The 21,148-nt window shown below is 39.7% G+C and overlaps 1 protein-coding gene and 1 long non-coding RNA gene across 3 annotated transcripts in view; one reads left to right on the top strand and one right to left on the bottom strand.

Moving 5' to 3' along the window:
• The window catches only part of LOC105516634, a 60,865-nt gene extending 50,356 nt beyond the window's left edge, over positions 1-10,509 (top strand). The window contains exon 4 of the long non-coding RNA XR_001002520.1: positions 10,147-10,509. This is a non-coding gene — a long non-coding RNA (uncharacterized LOC105516634). The remainder of the gene's footprint in view (positions 1-10,146) is intronic.
• MAMDC2 (MAM domain containing 2) overlaps positions 1-21,148 on the bottom strand; it is a 179,657-nt gene that overhangs the window by 5,970 nt on the left and 152,539 nt on the right. For both annotated transcript variants that reach the window (XR_001002521.1, XM_011948898.1), the window contains exon 12: positions 8,537-8,796. Coding sequence is in view for 1 of the 2 variants with exons in the window: in XM_011948898.1 (XP_011804288.1) it covers positions 8,537-8,796 (260 nt within the window). In the remaining variant the exon portion in view is untranslated. The remainder of the gene's footprint in view (positions 1-8,536; positions 8,797-21,148) is intronic.

Genomic DNA, 21,148 nt, shown 5'->3' with positions numbered 1-21,148 from the left:
TTGCCATTCTGTGTCTTTTAATTGGACCATTTAGTCCATTTACATTTAAGGTTAATTTTGTTATGTGTGAACTTGATCCTGTCATTATGATATTAGCTGGTTATTTTGCTCACTAGTTGATGCAGTTTCTTCCTCGCATTGATGGACTTTACATTTTTACGTTTTTGCAATGGCTGGTACCTGTTGTTCCTTTCCATGTTTAGTGCTTCCTTCAAGATCTCTTGTCTGGCAGGCCTGGTGGTGACAATCTCTAAGCATTTGCTTGTCTGTGAAGGATTTTATTTCTCCTTCACTTATGAAACTTAGTTTGGCTGGATATGAAATTCTGGGTTGAAAATTATTTTATTTACGAATGTTGAAATTGTCCCCCACTCTCTTCTGCCTTGGAGAGTTTCTGCCGAGAGATCTACTGTTAGTCTGATGGGCTGCCCTTTGTGTGTAACCCGACCTTTCTCTCTAGCTGCCCTTAACATTTTTTCCTTCGTTTCAACTTTGTTGAATCTGACAATTATGTTTCTTGGAGTTGCTCTTCTAGAGGAGTATCTTTGTGGCGTTCTCTGTATTTCCTGAATTTGAATGTTGTCCTGCCTTACTGGGTTGAGGAAGTTCTCCTGGACGATATCTTGCAGAGTATTTTCCATCTTGGTTCCATTTTCCCTGTCACTTTCAGGCACACCAGTCAGATGTAGATTTGGTCTTTTCACATAATCCCATATTTCTTGGAGGCGTTGTTCATTTCTTTTTACTCTTTTTTCTCCACACTTCTCTTCTCGCTTCATTTCATTCATTTGATCTTCAGTCACTATAGTCTTTCTTTCAGATGATCGAGTGGGTTACTGAAGCTTGTGCATTGGTCACGTAGTTCTCGCCTTATGGTTTTCATCTCTATCGGTTCTTTTAAGGACTTCTCTACGTGGTTATTCTAGTTAGCCATTCATCAAATCTTTTTTCAAGGTTTTTAGTTTCTTTGCACTGGTTATGTAGTTCCTTCTTTAGCTCTGAGAAGTTTGATCGACTGAAGCCGCCTTCTCTCAGCTCATCAAGTCATTCTCCATCCAGCTTTGTTCCGTTGCTGGCGATGAGCTGCGTTCCTTTGGAGGGGGAGTTGCGCTCTGATTTTTTGAATTTCCAGCTTTTCTGCACTGCTTTTTCCCCATCTTTGTGGTTTTATCTGCCTTTGGTCTTTGATGATGGTGACGTACTGATGGGGTTTTAGTGTGGATGACCTTTCTGTTTGTTAGTTTTCCTTCTAACAAGCAGGACCCTCTGCTGTAGGAGTTTGCTTGAGGTCCACTCCAGACCCTGTTTGCCTGGGTATCAGCAGCGGAGGCTGCAGAAGATAGAATATTGCTGAACAGCGAGTGTTGCTGTCTGATTCTTGCTCTGGAAGCTTCGTCTCAGGGGTGTACCCTGTCGTGTGAGGTGTGAGGTGTCAGTCTGCACCTAGTGGGGGATGTCTCCCAGTTAGGCTACTCTGGGGTCAGGGACCCACTTGAGCAGGCAGTCTGTCCGTTTTCAGATCTCAACTTCCGTGCTGGGAGATCCACTGCTCTCTTCAAAGCTGTCAGACAGGGGCGTTTACCTCTGCTGAGGTTTCTGCTGCTTTTTGTTTAGCTATGACCTGTCCCCAGAGGAGGAGTCTACAATGGTCTGCTGGCCTCCTTGAGTTGTAGTGGGCTCCACCCAATTCAAGCTTCCCGGGAACTTTGTTTACCTACTTTAGCCTCAGCAATGGCAGGCGCCCCTCCCCCAGCCTTGCTGCCGCCTTGCAGTTAGATCTGACTGCTGTGCTAGCAATGAGGGAGGCTCCGTGGGCGTGGGACCCTCTAGGCCAGGTGTGGGATATAATCTCCTGATGTGCCGTTTGCTAAGACCCTTGGTAAAGCACAGTATTAGGATGGGAGTTACCCAAATTTCCAGGTGTTGTATGTCTCAATTTCCTTTGGCTAGGAAAAGGAATTCCCTTCCCCCTTGTGCTTCCCAGGTGAAGCAATGTCTCACCCTCCTTCAGCTCTTGCTGGTCGGGCTGCACCTGTGGACCAGCGCCAACTGTCTGACACGACCCAGTGAGATGAACCCAGTACCTCAGTTGAAATTGCAGAAATCACTCTTCTGTGTCACTCCTGTTGGGAGCTGAAGGCTGGAGCTGTTCCTATTCGGCCATCTTGGGCATGCCCCCCTGTTTATAAAAATTCTAAGGATCCAACTTGTGATGGTGAATTTTAGGTGTCAACTTGACTGGGTTAAGGGATACCCACATTGCTGGTAAAGTATTATTTCTCAGTACGTATGTGAGGGTGTTTCTGAAAGAGATTGGCGTTCAAATTGGTGGACTGAGGAAGATCTGTCTTCACCCAATGTGAGTGGGGAATATCAGATTGGTTGAGGATGCAGATAGAACCAAAAGGCAGAGGAGAAGCAAGTTTTCTCTCTCTTCTGTACACCCGTCTGCTTCTGCCCTTGGACATCAGAACTCTAGGTTCTTCAGTATTCAGACTTCTGGAACTATTCCAGTGGCACCCTAGGTTCTCAGGCCTTTGGCTACAGACTAATAGTTATACCATCGGCTTCTCTAGTTCTCAGGCCTTGGGATTTGGACTGAGCTATCGTACCAGCTTTCCTGGTTCTCCAGCTTATATATAGCATATTATGGGACATCTCAGCCTTCATAATTATATGAGCCAATTTCCTTAGTACATCCCCTTTCATATCTCTCTCTCTCTCTCACCTTCTGTTTCTGTCTCTCTGTTTCTCTCTCCTCTATTGGTTCGGTTTCTCTGGAGAATCCTGATTAATACACAACCCTAAATGAGAATCCAAATAAATGGCAAGAAGAGGGAAAAAAGTGTCCTAACACATCTAGATAGGAGTGCGGATAATAAGACTTTTGGTTCTCTGAACAACAATAAAAATCTGTTTTTTTGGCCTTCAAGTCTGTAATGAAAAGAATAATAAACAAAATTACCTGAAGGAATTCTGAATCGTCTATGATTTGGCCAAACACTTGATTTTATACAACTTTCTCCTCTGAATTTTCTTAGTACAGTAGTGATCACCATTTTATAGTACTATGATTTCCCCCTTGTATTATAAATATGTAGTAGTACCTCTTCTTTTTCTACATTGACAATAGGATTAAGCCGACTTATCTTTGCACTTTAAGACTAACCAAATCTATCCAAATCAAATAGCTACTGAACAAATATTTGTTTATTTAGATAATAAACATAACAAAGGTAGGATTAAATAAGATAATATATGTCCTTGGTTCCCAGAGTGTGTGCTGAGGTACCCCAGGGTGCCCAAGTACATTTACGGGGTGCTATGGATAGTTTGAAATTTTAAGGGAAACAAGGCAGTATTCAATATTTAGCAGACACCATGTGACCTGCTAGCTCAAGGTCAAAGTTTTAACATGGGATTGACCTATATTCCTTTTGATAACATGTCTTCATTGAGCTGAGTTTTTTGGTAGCTGCTGCAATTAAAAGCAAGCATTATGTAGAAATCAATGTGGAACATAAAATAAGGGTAGTGTATCCAATCTGATTCCAAGTTGGGAAGTTTGTGCCCAACAGGTATATACATTCTGTTTGTTAGTACATAATTTTGGTTAAGAATTAGATAAAATATTTTTATTTTAAGTATTTTTTTCAAATGGCTACTAAATTGTTAGAACATGAATACTGAAGTTTTTTGAATCCAAATACTTAATATATGAAACTGTTAGGTGTTTCTTTTGGTCTTGGGGCACCAAGAAAAAATTACTGTGGGCATCATAAACAGGAAATTGTGGAGACCTGAGTCTTTTTTTTTTTTTTTTGAGACAGAGTCTTGCTCTCAGACTGGAGTGCAGTGGTGGGATCTCAACTCACTGCAACCTCTGCCTCCTGGGCTCAAGTGATCCTCCTGCCTCAGGCGCCCAAGTAGCTGGGGCTATAGCCATGCACCACCACACCTGGCTAATTTTTGTATTTTTAGAGGAGACAGGGTTTTGCCATGCTGCCCAGGCTGGTCTCAAACTCCTGGGCTCAAGAAATCCCCCCACTTCAGCCTCCCAAAGTGCTGTGATTATATGTGTGAGCCACCGCACCTGGCTAACTTGAGTCTTAGCTGAGTATGCAGTGCATAGAAATTCCTAGTAACTGTTAGGCAGTATAATTAATAATATGATGGATGTAAATATTTCAGTGAGCTGGGAATTTGTATAACACTTTATTTCAATGGCATCAATATCTAAGAAATTAAGGAGGGAAAGTCATGAAAGTGGGGGAGGAGCAGCAATCAAGGAATCCAGAGGAAACAGAATGATTTTGTGCTTTTGATCAATAGTGAGTCAGTTTCTGCTTAGCACTAATAAATCCCTTAGGAGGGAGCATGATTAAAAATTTGCCATTTGATGCATTTCTTTTTCCCACAGGGATAATCTAATGAGTGGAATGCCTTCAGGAGGCCACCCACATATTATCCCCAAAGGATCAATCTCAAATGGCAGCAGTACTACCACACTCTAAATACCATCTCTACCTGCCCACTCCCATTGATGCTGTACACATTTACTTCCCTAACTCTGTTCTCTTCCCTGAACTCATCTCATATCCTATTATTTACTTATACCCATTTGGATTTCTAATAGACATAAAAAACTTAACATTTCCCCCCAGGAGTCTATTAATTTTCTTCCTGCACACACTGTCCTTACTCCAGGTCTACTCTGTCTCAAGTCTTCCTTATCTCAATAAATGATATCTGAATTCATTTTAGCAACTGCTCATGCCAAAAGCTTTGGAGTCATCTTGATATCTCCCTTTCCCTCAGACTCCACATTCTATACATAAGAAGTCTTGTGGGCTTCTGATGACATCTGCTCACCTCTGCTGCATAGCCTATGCCACTACTCCTTTTGCCAGGACTACTGCAGCAGCCCCCAAAGTCTCCTTGTCCCATTACAGTATACTTTCCAGATAGTAGCTGGAGTGATCACTTCAAAATCAGATATTACCTTAAAGCTGTATGATGACTTCTTACTGCTTTTGGGATAAATTTCAAACTCTACCACATCTTCTAAGGATTTTCATGATTATCACAATACTTCTTTGACCTCACCACCTGATCAACTTGACTTCTTCTTCCTCTTATTTCCCCTCCTCTTCTTATTTTTAATTGATAAATCACAATTTTATACCTTTATGGGGTACAATGTGATATTTATTATATACATACATAAGCACACAAAATGTGGGATGATTAAATCAAGCTAATTAACATATCCATCACCTCACTTTTCACTTTTTGTGGTAAGATGTGAAGTCTACTTTCTTAGTTGCTTTGAAATATGCAATACGTTATTGACTACAGTCATCCTCTGTTCAACAGATCTCAAAAATATATTCCTCCTGTTTATCTGAAACTTTGTAGCCTTTGACCAACAACTCCCCATTCCCTCCTCCTGCTTCCCCCAGCCTCTGGTAACCATCATTCTACTGTCTACTTCCATGAGCTCAGTTTCAGCTTGACTTCTTCACAGCACTTATTATCTGATGTTATTCTCTCTCTCTTTCTATATATATATACACATTCATATATATATACATATATACACATTCATATATATATACATATATACATATATGTGTATATACACATACACACGTATACCTATATACATATACACATGTATATACATATACGTGTGTATGTGTATATATTCATATATACATATATACACCCATGTATATACATACACACATATATACACATATATATATGTATTTATTTGTTGTTTGGCTTGGTTTTTTTTTTAGAGACAAGGTCTCAATATGTTGCCAGGCTGATCTCAAACTCCTGGCCTCAAGCAATCCTCCCACCTTGGCCTCCCAAAGTGCTGGAATTACAGATATGAGCCACTGTGCCTGGCCTTGGCTTGCATTTTCCTACCTCCTCCCCACTAGAATGTAAACTCCAAACAAATAAGAACTTTATATATTATATTCATTGCAGTATCTTCAGCACCTAGAATAGCAAATGGACAATACATATTTATTGAGATGAGATATTTTGATCTCAAACAACAGGAGCTCAGTCTGGATGCCTGATGTAGCTATTGAGAATACCAGTTCTGCCATGGTGATATGAATTAGTGACTAGGGAGACTTAGGTGAGAATATATTGTTAGAACAGTGATAATATCGTATTTTGATGCTTTAAAGTTTATAAAACCCTTTCACATACATAATGTCCTTTGATTCTCTCTCTCACTCTGGCAATGTCAGCACAGCTGACTAGGAATTATTACCACATTTTGAGAATGTATAAACTTTCTCAGACAGTAAAAGATATCTTGAAAATCATGCAGTGCTTGTGACCATCAGGCCAATGAGGTTTATTTTGGAATTTCTATGGTGGGAGGCAGTGTTAGAACAGTGGTTTAGGGATACAAACTTTGGAAGCATGCACATCTGGTTCTCATTCAGCCACTTATCAGCCAGACATTTACTTTTCCCCACCTGTAAAATGGGGCAATAGGATCAGGTGAAAGAACTTACGTACAGCTCTTAGCACTGTAAGTGCCTGGCATGTAGCAGTTGGCAGATCTATGTGCATATGAGTGTATCTGTTTTATTAGACACTAGGATGTTTTGGGGCAGCTAGTTCAGCCTGGTCTCCCTGCCATCATTTGGATTCCTGAGGGAATCACTAACCCAGAGGAGATTCTTATCTGTTCCATTCTAAGCCAAGGGGGAGGATTCTGGAGTCTTCTTCCTAGATTGTGAGCTGGAAGTCTCCAGGGCTATTCTGCATCATTTGAAGAGCCCTAGATGCCATTTCAGATGCCACACTACTCTGTACTCAAAAAATATTTAAAATAACTACCTCCCCAGTAAGTCTATTATATGCAAGGCCATGTGTCTGATCCCCAAGGCCTAGATGCTGAGAAGTTACCTGTCCCCAGAACTCAAATCTTAGAGCACTTGTGCATCAGTATCGCTTGAGAGTTAAACAAAAAAATCAGTGCTCACGTGTCATCCCCAAAGATTTAGATTCATTTAGTTTAGCATAGAGAGTCTCTATCTTTAGCATACATCAGATTCACCTGGAGGGCTTATTAAAACATTTCTGGGGCCCCCAAATCCTCAGTTTCTGATTCATTAGTTTTAAAGTGGGGCCTGAGATTTTGCATATTAAGTGAATTTGCATTTCAGGTGTTGCTGGATGCTGCTGGTACCTGGACCACACTTTGAGAACCATTTGAATAGAGAAGGAGTACCCTAATAGCCTAACAAAATTAATCCATCATCTCTGAATAATGATCAATTATATTAGTAAGTGCCTGAGCCATCCACTTTCTTCTTTTGAACAGACATTAAATCACTATAAAATTATTCCTGAAGCTACCTGTTATTCTTTGCCAAATGTCTAGACAGTTTATCCATGTTGGGATAATGGGCCTTTCCCAGATAATGGCTCATCTTCCCTGTCATTTGCTCTTTAACAATGTAGCACCTTTGATTGCACTGCAACTTAGCCATCTGAGCTTCTGCAATTCCATCCCATTTATATCTGTAGAAAATTATTTTTGGTCGTAGGTTAGTGCAAAATAAAACTCTTAATTTGGATCTCTCTTCCCAGGAAGATCTGGGTTTAGACTAGGCAGCCAGTGGTTAAAGACAAAGAGTGCTGATCCAGGAGGTTTATCAGCCAGAAGAAAGAATGAATAGGAAGGTGTGCCTTTAGTTGGAGGTCACACTTGAGAATTCTACGAGCAATTTTAAGAACCATCAGAAATCTGAAGGTTATCTCCCACGGCGTTCTGGAGCTTTGGCCCATGGTAGGCAGGTAAAATCTGTGGCTATCAGAAGGCAGGTGTGGTTCTCCAGGCTAGACTGGCTGTTCAACCCCTACCTACTAGAATTTAAAAGGATGTTTCCTACTGCTGCCCAGATTCCTTTATGATAGAGAACATCTAGGATGGACGTCTTCTATAGCACATGAGAGGACCTGGGGGAGACCGAGGACTGAGGATCAAGTCTCTCTGTTTCTTTTGCATCAAATGCAGTGATGGAGGCAGAGGCATAAAAAAAAAAAAAAAAAAAAAAAAAAAAAACTTTGGACCATACTAACTGTTAAATAGAGGCATAAGGCAAAAGCTCTTACATGTATGTGGGTAATGAGTAAAAGATGCAGCTGCAACTAATTAGGTGATACCATATTTAGAAGAAAAGACTTGGTTTTGGAGATTTGTATGATACATAGAAATATACTTGACACCCATAATGTATCAAGACAAAAATAGATATACTTTTATCATAGAACTGCAAAAAAATCACTTTATGCATAAATTCTCAAAACTTTCTCTCCCTGTCACTGCTTAGATTTAATCAATGTATAGACTAATTATGTTTACTTCTTCTTAATCCTGCCTTTATCTATGACCCTGAAAAAGAACAAAATATTATCTTTGGTAGCAAGAATAAGAAAGAACATCAGAAGCTCCTACATGTTTTCTATTGCTTAGTTCTTACCTCTCTTGGCTTACCTGGTGTTGCCTCTCACAGCTGTATTCAATCAGTGCTCGTAGCCAGGAAATGCTCTGTTCACCTCTTCTCCTCCATAAGAGAGACTCTTCACTGTCTTCTTCCTTTTTCAGATAAACACTCAGCAGGCCAGTTCCCCCTCCATACATGTGGTAGAAAAAGGTCAAGCAGTGTGTTCCGGAGACTCCTCGCAGAGGCCTGGACAAGAGGCGTGCTTTTTGTCCATACACCATGTGAGAGGCCTCAATGTACATGTAGTAGCCTTGAGGTGAATGCAAAAGCAGGTATTGTTAAAAAGGACACAAATTACATTTTCTCCTTCCATAATGTTCTTTCAGAGTGTCACGTCAAGATGACCTGACTAAAAGTACTAATAAAGGGTTTTATAATTTTGAAGAATACGTATTATCTAAGGAAAATAAGTTACAAAAATGAGACCAGCAAAATGATTTCTTAAATGATTTATAATTCAGTTTAATTTGTATCTTGTGTAGAACTAATTAATATACCAGTATTATGCCACTGATACAGTGATTAACACATCAGAATTTATATTACTCATTCATGGACAATATTCTGAAGCTTCCAGACACTGGTTTGGAGAGAGAGAGAGAGAGAATGGGTTTTTTAGTCAGGTAGATCTGGGTTCAAGTCTTGACTCTAATATTTGTTGTCTATGTGATTCTGGTCTAATGAATAATCTCTGAATTTACATTCATCTTTTTAAGATAAGGGTTAATACCTGTGCTACAGAATTGTGAGTATTAAGTAACATAATGACATACACTCACATGTCATGCATATTCCATTATTTGTTTCCTGTCCTGCTCAGTTTCTAAAATGGTTCATGTCACTTTTTTTTAGTCTTGAAAACATATTCTGTAATATTTCAAAATTGCCTTTCCAATTTCCTTTTCTAATTTTATTTTATTGCTATTTTAAAATTTATTGGTTTCAGGCAGAAACAGGATTAGTCGGCATGAAGATAGGGCAGTGGTGTGCTGCAGCCAACTTCCACGTTTTCCAATAGCCCATTGTATGCATCCTCTTTCAGCTCCAAGTGACTTCATGTTGGTAGCCGGAAATGGGCCATGATGGGACTATTTACACCACAGAAACTGGACATGTATACAAGTCAGCACATCCTTCCCAAAGAGAGCCAGTTTGTGTTAAACAATCACTATCATGTCACTGAAGTAAAACTAGATGTGAATAGTAATGCAAGAGATCTTTTCTAGAGTAGTTCACTGGTAATATAATTCTATGCATCTGAGGCCCATTTTAAAAAAGGCCCTGAACTCTACATCAGTAATTGTTAACCTTTGATCACTTGATGAAAAGTTTAGACCTCCGCTACTTGAAAAATATACAAAGAAAGTTTGCATACAACTTTGTTGCTTTGTTCGGTGTTACATTTGTGTTTGGAATGAATGTATGTGTCTCCCCAAATTCATATGTTGAAGCCCTAACCCTAGTGTGATAGTAATTGGAGATGGGGCACTGGGGAGCTAATTAGGGCTAAATGAGGTCATGAGGCTGAAGCTCTCCTGATGACAGTAGTGCCTTTATAAGAAGAGACACCAGGGAGCTTGTTCTGTCTCTCTCTCTTCAGATGCACACACCAAGAAAGGCCATGTGAGCACACAGCAAGATGTTGCCTGTCTGCAAGCTAGGAAAAGAGCCCTCACCAGGAACTGAAACAGCTGGCACGTTGATGTTGGACTTTACAGCCTCCACAACTGTGATAGGTAAATTTCTGTTGTTTAAACCACTTAGTCTATGATGTTTTGTTATGGCAGCCCAAGCAAACACCAACGTTTTGCCAATTTTGATTTGTTTTTACGTATATGATGTAAAAAGTAATCTTTACAAAGTATCATACGTCTCATTATTTCATGCAGAAATTGGTGACCAAATCAACAGGAAAAATAAAGAGATCCCAAATAATACATGCAAATGAAATGGTTTCTTTATAGTTCGAAGTTTAATCGATGAATTCTAATCATTTCCAAAAGTATGGCAATCAAGATATCCCAACAAGAATTGGTTGGAAGTCCCCTCTATGTGCCTGAGAGGTCTTTCTCCATTCTCTTTTTCTTATTTCTACAAACACAAATCTGAGTTCTATAGACTTATTAAAACAGTGGGAGAAAGCATCATTGGTCTTAATAAATTGTGGGCACTGTGTAACAGCTTTCCCCAGTGTTTTACTCTATAAAGTTTTCACCCTGCAAAACTGGGCTGACTCACAGGATGTGGCCTGCATCAACCAGTCACATCTAAGGAATGATGTTGCCCCAAAGAAGCAGAATCAGAGTGGAGTTCTGTGTCTGTCACTTCAGGTTGCCTGTTATCAAGGCATGCTGCCACCAAAGGCTCCACTAGCTGGGGATTCCTGAATGCAGTGAACAAGTAGAAATCAAAACCTCCTTTAGGATACTCTAAAGACTACATATATTTCAGCCCAGTTCAAAAGTAAATTTTAATTAGAAGGCTAATTGGTTTAAATAAGAAATCAAAATTATGGGAGTATCTTTGATCTGGTATGTTACATTTGACATCCAGTCAACTCCAACTTTTCATCTCATTGGCAGTAGTTTCATCCAGATGCAGGCTTAAGGGAAATGGCATCGCTGCCAGCTTTCCCATGATCTGCTTAAAAATAATAGCAAAAAAACCTGTCAGTGTTCTGGAGTGCTCACCAATGACATCCTCATTACGAAATCCAGTGGTCAGTTTTCAGTCTTTGTCATTTCTGTACCATCAGTAACATTGGACATAGTGGTTTACCACTTCAGAAAGTAGAATTACAGTCTTACCTTGGCTTGCAAGACATTGTATTCTCCTGCTTTTTCTCTTCCCTCATTGGTTACCTTTTGCCAATTCCACTCTCTCTTTCCTGACCTCTTGACCCTGGAGTACCCCAAGGTCCAGTTTTTACTTCACTATTCTTACCACTTTGATGATCTCATCTTGTTTCAGGGCTTTAAATACCAAATATGTTGTTATATCTCAGATTTAAATTTTCAACCTTTTTGCTGAAATCTAGACTCATTCAAACTGTCAAATGGACATCTCCACTTACTGTCAGGTAGACATCTCACACTGAACATATTCAAAACTCAACTTCCTAACAGCCTGAAGTAGACTGAATGTTCAGTTGTTCACACTCAAAACCTGTGAGTTGCACACCACTACTCTCTTTCTCTGCTTCTCCACATCAGGGCTATCAGGAATTCCCATTGGCTCTACCATTAAAATACATCCAGAACCCAGTCACTTTTCTTATCACCTCCACTGCTATCATCCTGGTCCAGGCTGCTATCATTTCTTGCTTGGATTAATGCAACAGCTTCCCAACTGCTCTGTCTGCTTCTACTCTGGTCCCCTGCAATCTCATCTCAAAACTGTATTCATAGTGCTCCTTCTAAAGCAAAAGCAAAATCGTAACCACTCATTTAAATCCTTCCATTGGCTCAGCATTTCAGAGTAAAAGCTGAAGTCCTTACAACTGGCTTTAGAATCCTATATAATCTCCCACCTACTCTCTTACCTCTCTCATTCCTGCTGGCTTTCTCCTCACTCACTGTGTTGCTTGGCCACACTGGCCTTTGTATTATTCCTGGAATATGGCAGGTATGCTGCTGCTTCAAGGCCTTTGTGTCTGCTAACCCTGGCTATTCCTCTAGATATTCTCAGGTCTCACTCTCTTACCTCCTTTAAGTCTTTGCTCAGATGTTACCTTTTCTATTAGACCTGTTCTGACTATACTATTCCAAATTGCAATCCCTTTTCCCTGGCACTCCTCATTCCCTATACCTTAATTTAATATGTTTTCCATAGTTAACTGCCTCTTAATATACTGTATAATTTTCTAATTTTTATGTTTGCCTGTCTGTTTCCTTTAGAATTCACAAGAGCAGAGACTTTTTTCTTGTTTAGTACACTGCCACGTTCCCAGGTCCTATAACAGTGCTTGGAACATAACAGACGCTCATTAATATCTGTTGAATGGATGAATGAATGCATTTTTTTCCCCACAGCTCTAAGCACAAACCAATTTGACCATTTCTAGGGCACATGGCTCCACCACAGTCACTCCAAATGTGGGAAGTTCTTGGCAATGAGATATTCACTTGACTATGATGCTTCAAGGCAAACTAGAGCAAATCCAAGTTGTGGTAAAATTAAAGTCTTAGCAAATCATCTCGAACAAGTTCTACACTATCAGAAGTATTTTTAAAATGAACACATAAGATAATTCTTTGAGTTCATTACCTTCATTCTTTCACTGGCAAGCAAATTGGTCCACAAGAAGCACAGGGTTTTTGCACATTCAGCGATGAAAGGAACCTTTTTCTTTTGTACATATTTTCTTTAACATTTTCTAACTTAAGTTAGGTCAGTGTAAACAATAATACAGATATACATAATCCTAACAGAAGGGTGTGTCTAATTTAATTTCATGGAAAGAGAGATCAAGGCATGAAAATGACCATGGTATATCACTTAACTATGTACAAAAGAATCCCATGCTATCCTACACATAAGTTAGTAGCATGGTAGATGCAAACAGTATCCTAATACATTTAACTTAAAAAACATTTCCTCCCAAAAGTAATTTTTAAGACAAGAAAAAAATTTTCACACCTGGCTTTGGAGCTCTGAAAAGGCCCACTTGAATCCCAGGTAAAGGACCTTAGCTATAGATGAAATTCTCAATATCGGGGAAAAGCTCCTCTGAAGATGCTGTCACTGGGGAACTGGTAAGTAGAGACTAAGGGCCCTGAAACATGAAGTCTTTTCAAAATGGAATGGAAACAATGAATTAAACATGAGAGAGATGACCTAAGAATTGTCTTTTGATTAGGGATGATGGTTGTGCATTCCTACTGGTAACAGTACAAGTCTTGACCAGGATTATTCTGAGATTCTGGAAGAGAGGAAAACTCTTAATTATCCCCAGGATCATTTGATTAACTTCTTTCTTTCGTGGACACAATGGACTAATTCATTTACTTTGTGAGGGTGAAGCACTAGTCTGGTTGCCCAGTTCTTCCCAACAGGTTGGGACTCTAACTAAATCAGGGATGGCCTGCACAGCCTCCTCTAACCATCTGTTCTTTGGACCATACATACCTCTACAGATGTGACTCCTGAAGTCTACTATGCTTTCAGTTTATGCACTTCTGGGCCGCAGGTATCAGGCTGAAACTATTCACTAAGGTTTCCAGTTCCAGAAACCTTTGTATTTAGTACCATAAAATAGGAAGAGGAGGTTCCAAGATGGCCAAATAGGAACAGTTCCAGTCTACAGCTCCCAGCGTGAGCGACACGGAAGATGGGAGACTTCTGCATTTCCAACTGAGGTACCAGGTTCATCTTACTGGGGCTTGTTGGACAGTGGGTACGGCCCATGGAGTGTGAGCCGAAGTAGGGTGGGGCATCATCTCACCTGGGAAGTGCAAGGGGTCAGAGAATTCCCTTTCCTAGTCAAGGGAAGCTGTGACAGATGGTACCTGGAAAATCAGGACACTGCCACCCTAATACTGCACTTTTCCAACAGTCTTAGCAAATGGCACACCAGGAGATTATATCCCGCCCTTGGCTTGGAGGGTCCCACAGCCACAGAGCCTCCCTCATTGCTAACACAGCAGTCTGAGATTGAACCTCTAGGCAGCAGCGGGGCTGGGGGAGGGGCGTCCACCATTGCTGAGGCTTGAGTAGGTAAACAAAGCAGCCAGGAAGCTCGAACTGGGTAGAGCCCACTGCAGCTCAAGGAGGGCTGCCTGTCTGCCTTTGTAGACTCCACCTCTGAGGCATAGCTGAACAAAGGCAGCAGAAACTTCTGCAGACTTAAACGTCCCTGACAGCTTTGAAGAGATAGTGGTTCTCCCAGCACGGAGTTTGAGATCTGAGAAGGGACAGACTGCCTCCTCAAGTGGGTCCCTGACCACCGAGTAGCCTAACTGGGAGACACCTCCCAGTAGGGGCCGACTGACACCTCATACAGCTGGGTGCCCCTCTGAGACAAAGCTTCCAGAGGAAGATTCAGGCAGCAACATCTGCTGTTCTGCAGCCTCTGCTAGTGATACCCAGGCAAACGGTCTGGAGTGGACCTCCAGCAAACTCCAACAGACCTGCAGCTGAGGGTTCTGACCGTTAGAAGGAAAACTAGCAAACAGAAAGGACATCCACACCAAAACCCCATCTGTACATCACCAGCAAAGACCAAAGGTAGATAAAACCACAAAGATGAGGAGAAAACAGAGCAGAAAAGCTGAAAATTCTAAAAATCAGAGCACCTCTTCTCCTCCAAAGGAATGCAACTGCTCACCAGCAATGGAACAAAGCTGGACAGAGAATGACTTTGACGAGTTAAGAGAAGAAAACTTCAGATGATCGGTAATAACAAACTTCTCCGAGCTAAAGGAGGATGTTCAAACCCATCGCAAAGAAGCTAAAAACCTTGAAAAAAGATAAGACGAATGGCTAACTAGAATAAACAGCATAGAGAAGACCTTAAGTGACCTGATGGAGCTGAAAACCATGGCACAATAACTACGTGATGCATGCACAAGCTTCAGTAGCCGATTCGATCAAGTGGAAGAAAGGGTATCAGTGATTGAAGATCAAATGAATGAAATGAAGCGAGAAGAGAACTTTAGAGAAAAAAGAGTAAAAAGAAATGAACAAAGCTTCCAAGAAATATAGAACTATGTGAAAAGACCAAATCTACGTTTGAGTGGTGTACCTGAAAGTGACGGGGAGAATGGAACCAAGTTGGAAAACACTCTTTAGGATATTATCCAGGAGAACTTCCCCAACCTAGCAAGGCAGGCCAACATTCAAATTCAGGAAATGCAGACACGAAAGACCCTTCAAAACATCACTGAATCCAGGAGCTGATTTTTTGAAAAGATCAACAAAATTGATAGACCTCTAGCAAGACTAATAAAGAAAAAAAGACAAAAGATTCAAATAGACACAATACAAAATGATAGAGGAGATATCACCGCCAATCCCACAGAAATACAAACTGCCATCAGAGAATACTATAAACACCTCTATGCAAATAAACTAGAAAATCTAGAAGAAATGGATAAGTTCCTGGAAACATATGCCTTCCTAAGACTAAACCAGGAAGAAGTTGAATCCCTGAATAGACCAATAACAGGCTCTGAAATTGAGGCAATAATTAATAGCATACCAACCAAAAAAAAAATCCAGGACCAGATGGATTCACAGCCGAATTCTACCAGAGGTACAAAGGGGAGCTGGTACCATTCCTTCTGAAACTATTCCAATCAACAGAAAAAGAGGGAATCCTCCTTAACTCATTTTATGAGGCCAGCATCATCCTGATACCAAAGCCTGACAGAGACACAACAAAAAAAGAGAAGTTTAGGCCAATATCCCTGATGAACATCGATGCAAAAATCCTCAATAAAATACTGGCAAACTGGATTCAGCAGCATATCAAAAAGCTTATCTACCATGATCAAGTTGGCTTCATCCCTGGGATGCAAGGCTGGTTCAACATACACAAATCAATAAACATAATCCAGCATATAAACAGAACCAAAGACAAAAACCACATGATTATCTCAATAGATACAGAAAAGGCCTTTGACAAAATTCAACAGCCCTTCATGCTAAAAACTCTTAATAAATTTGGTATTGATGGAACGTATCTCAAAATAATAAGAGCTATTTATGACAAACCCACAGCCAATATCATACTGAATGGGCGAAAACTGGAAGCATTCCCTTTGAAAACTGGCACAAGACAGGGATGCCCTCTCTCACCACTCCTATTCAACATACTGTTGGAAGTTCTGGCCAGGGCAGTCAGGCAGGAGAAAGAAAGATAGGGTATTCAATTAGGAAAAGAGGAAGTCAAATTGTCCCTGTTTGCAGATGACATGATTGTATATTTAGAAAACCCCATCATGTCAGCCCAAAATCTCCTTAAGCTGATAAGCAACTTCAGCAAAGTCTCAGGATACAAAATCAACGTCCAAAAATCACAAGCATTCTTATACACCAATAACAGACACACAGAGAGCCAAATCATGAGTGAACTCCCATTCACAATAGCTTCAAAGAGAATAAAATACCTAGGAATCCAACTTACAAAGGATGTGAAGGACCTCTTCAAGGGGAACTACAAACCACTGCTCAATGAAATAAAAGAGGACACAAACAAATGGAAGAACATTCCATGCTCATGGATAGGAAGAATGAATACCGGGAAAATGGCCATACTGCCCAAGGTATTTTATAGATTCAATGCCATCCCCATCAAGCTACCAATGACTTTCTTCACAGAATTGGAAAAAACTACTTTAAAGTTCATATGGAACCAAAAAAAAGCCCACATTACCAAGACAGTCCTAAGCCAAAAGAACAAAGCTGGCAGCATCACACTACCTGACTTCAAACTATACTACAAAGCTACAATAATAAAAACAGCATGGGAGTGGTACCAAAACAGAGATATAGACCAATGGAACAGAACAGAGCCCTCAGAAATAATACCACACATCTACAACCATCTGATCTTTGACAAACCTGACAAAAACAAGAAATGGGGAAAGGATTCGCTATTCAAGAAATGGTGCTGGGAAAACTGGCTAGCCACATGTAGAAAGCTGAAACTGGATCCCTTCCTTACACCTTATACAAAAATTAATTCAAGATGGATTAAAGACTTAAGTGTTAGACCTAAAACCATAAAAGCCCTAGAAGAAAACCTAGGCAGTTTATTCAGGACATAGGCATGGGCAAAGACTTCATGACTAAAACACCAAAAGCAATGGCAACAAAAGCCAAAATTGACAAATGGGATCTCATTAAACGAGCTTCTGCATGACAAAAGAAACTACCATCAGAGTGAACAGGCAACCTACAGAATGGGAGAAAATTTTTAGAATTTTCCCATCTGATATTATATCCAGAATCTACAAAGAACTTAAACAAATTTACAAGAAAAAATCAACCCCATCAAAAAGTGGATGAAGGATATGAACAGACACTTCTCAAAAGAAGACATTTATGCAGCCAATAGACACGTTGAAAAATATCATTACTGGCCATCAGAGAAATGCAAATCAAAACCACAACGAGATATCATCTCACACCAGTTAGAATGGTGATCATCAAAAAGTCAGGAAACAACAGGTGGTGCTGGAAAGGATGTAGAGAAATAGGAATACTTTTACACTGTTGGTGGGAGTGTAAATTAGTTCAACCATTGTGGAAGACAGTGTGGCGATTCCTCAAGGATCTAGAACTAGAAATACCATTTGACCCAGCCATCACATTACTGGGTATACACCCAAAGGATTATAAATCATGCTGCTATAAAGACACATGCACATGTATGTTTATTGCAGCACTATTCACAATAGCAAAGACTTGGAACCAACCTAGATGTACATCAATGATAGACTGGATTAAGAAAATGTGGCACATACACACCATGGAATACTATGCAGCCATAAAAAAGGATGAGTTCATGCCCTCTGTAGGGACATGGATGAAGGTGGAAACCATTATTCTGAGCAAACTATCGCAAGGACAGAAAACCAAACACTGCATGTTCTTACTCGTAGGTGGGAATTGAACAATGAGAACACTTGACACAGGGTGGGGAACATCACACACCGGGGCCTGTCGTGGGGTGGGGAAATGGGGGAGGGATAGCATTAGGAGTTATACCTAATGTAAATGACGAGTTAATGGGTGCAGCACACCAACATGGCACATGTATACATATGTAACAAACCTCCACGTTGTGCAAATGTACGCTGGAACTTAAAGTGTAATAATAATAACAAAGATACATCCCCCCAAAAATCAAAGGAAGTCTCGTATGTTGCTTGTTGTATAATTGTGCTGTATAGACTACATTTGTTCCTATACACATATGCCTGTGATAAATTTTGTTATAAATTAGATGCTATAAGAGATTAACAACAATAACTCCCAATAAAATAGAACAATTATAACAATACTCTGGTGTACAATTTAAAACTTATAAATTGGCCAGTTCTGGAATTTCCCATTTAATATTTTCAGATTGCCATTGACTGAGAGTAACTGAAACTCTGAGTTAGAAAGTGAACCTGTGGATAAGGGAGGACTACTTTATGTCTGTTTCATAAAGCAATACCTATGTAGAGCAATCTAGACAAACATCTTACCTAAACATAATTTTAAGACATTTATCAATGAATCAGAGTATGCCCTCTGATGCACAAACCAGTTGTTCCTTTTGATGACAAATATTTTTTCTTCTTGACTTGCATATGACACTCGCTTTCCCCAGAAAAGATCAGAACTTCACGGAGAGCCACTCTGCCTCACGTATGTTTGGAAAGCAGAGAAAAGCCCTGTTTGTTGACAAGTTTTACCACATTACATCTTCAAGCACTGTCTGTCTCAGCAAACAAAAGTTCTGGATGGGAGCCAGGAAGCCCCAGTGTTGAAACTTCATAACAACTCACATGTTCTTGCACATGAAGGATTCCACTCTGTGGAAGGGATTATTAACCGGAGCAAATAAATTACATTCTCTCTATGGGTCATTGTTTAACATTCAAAATAGCGGTTCCAGTGGATCTGTTGGGAGATCAGGGTGCCATCTGTTCTTTGCACAGCAACTGTGATGTGTTGAGACACAGACACACACCACATCCATAATTCTTGACTGCGAAGCAGCTGTTCCTCCAGTCTCGTGGTTCTTTTGCAGGGTAGAGAAGGAGCCTGAGTGGCCTGCATGGAGAGGCTGTGTGGAATGAACAGCTAGCTGCATTCATTAGCTGGAAAAGAATTCTTAAAAATCAGGGAAAAAAATATACCAATGTTTTGTGAAGAACAACTTTAGAAGTTGTCGCTCTAAAATTTCTCTTTATGCATTATACTTTTAAGTGATTTTAAAAGGCTGTCATAAATGAGGAGTTATTGTTTCATGGGTATGGAGTTTCAGTTTTGGGAAATGAAGAAAAAGCTCTGGAGATGGATGGTGGTGATGGTTGCACAATGATGTGAATAGACTCAGTGCCACTGAATTAGACACTTAAAAATGGTTAAAGTATGTTATGTGTATTTTACCACCAATTTTTTAAAAAGCTTGTCACAGAAGCCTTCTCTGTATAAGTAGAATCTGGCAATGTCAGAAACTAACATAACATAATAAAAAATAAGCTATGGAAAGATTGAAGGATATAGGAGACTTTAATAATCAGGAGCTAATTCCTCAGATAGTTACAAACTCACTGGATAGCATTCCTACATGTCCGAATATCAACTATCAAAATTCTTAAAAGACAGGGACTTGAAATAAACTGGAACTAACACATTAAAACAGAGTTGTGATATTCTTTTGTCTCAAAGCAAACTTTTATAAATTTCATTATTTAATATTTTAATGTATTATTAATATTTCAATCACACAAGAAGTTCTTGTGTTCTTGGAAATGAAGAAGACTTCTACCTTTATTTAGCTGCATATTGGAAGAGAATTTATTTGCCAGAAATATGGAAGATTTATTGGAATATTTAACTGTACTACAAAAGAAAGTGCTGGTGTTTCATTCTCTGTAAATTGTTAAATGATTCAGGGTTGCTTTTCTGGAATAGTAGGATCAGGGAGGGAGGACTGAATGACTTCTATTCACTGGGGGAGTCAATGGATAGGAAATAGTTGAAGACATTTTCTCACTAATCTGGATAGTTACTCTTGGCTTATATATTCTAGTATCATTTGGCTACAAAATCCCTGTAAACTCCAGGTCAACTAAAACTAATGTTTACAAGGAATTCTGACAGCATAGTATCATATAAATGTTAATAAAATTATAATGGCCAGTACCACCATGGGAATTTCATTAAGACTTGTATTTATTGTCTCATAAATACTGTAGTCGCAAGTTCCACAACCCCCACTGGTTGCCTGAAATTGTGGATAGTACCAAACCATATATATACGTACTATGCTTTTTTCTATACTATATTCTGATAATAAAGTTTAATTTACAAGTTAGGAACAGTAAGAGATAAACAACAATAATAAAATAGAACAATTATAACAATATAATAAGAGTTATGTGCATGTGGTCTTTCTCTCTCTGTCTCCAAATCTTACTATACAGTACTCACCATTCTTGTGCTGATGCAAGATGATACAATGCATTCGTGATGAGATAAAATGGGATGAAAGACCCAGGCATTGTAAAGTAGCGTTGGGCTACTATTGACTTTCTAAGGATACATCAGAAGGAGGAGCATCTGATTTAGGTGATCCTGGATAAATGAGCCATGACGACATGGATGGTTGGATGTCAGGAGAAGATGATGTCAGTGTTTGGAGATCCTCAATAGTTGAAGGTTTTTGTTTTGTTTTGTTTTGTTTTTGCCAAAACTTTTGGAAGAGCATTGTAATAGAATGTTATTGTCTCTTTCTTTTTAACTCATTAAAGTGTTGCCACAAATGTTGTAATCCTTTGATCATACTGGTGACTTTAATGCTGCGTTCCATCCTAGGATCATGTTCCATAATTTTGTCCTTTGATGTCTATGCAATTTGAAACACTTTGGCAAATTTCAGT

This window comes from Colobus angolensis, unplaced genomic scaffold (assembly GCF_000951035.1).
Source record: "Colobus angolensis palliatus isolate OR3802 unplaced genomic scaffold, Cang.pa_1.0 Scaffold286, whole genome shotgun sequence".
Classification (NCBI taxonomy): Eukaryota; Metazoa; Chordata; class Mammalia; order Primates; family Cercopithecidae; genus Colobus; species Colobus angolensis.
This window is presented reverse-complemented; position numbering and strand designations above follow the sequence as displayed.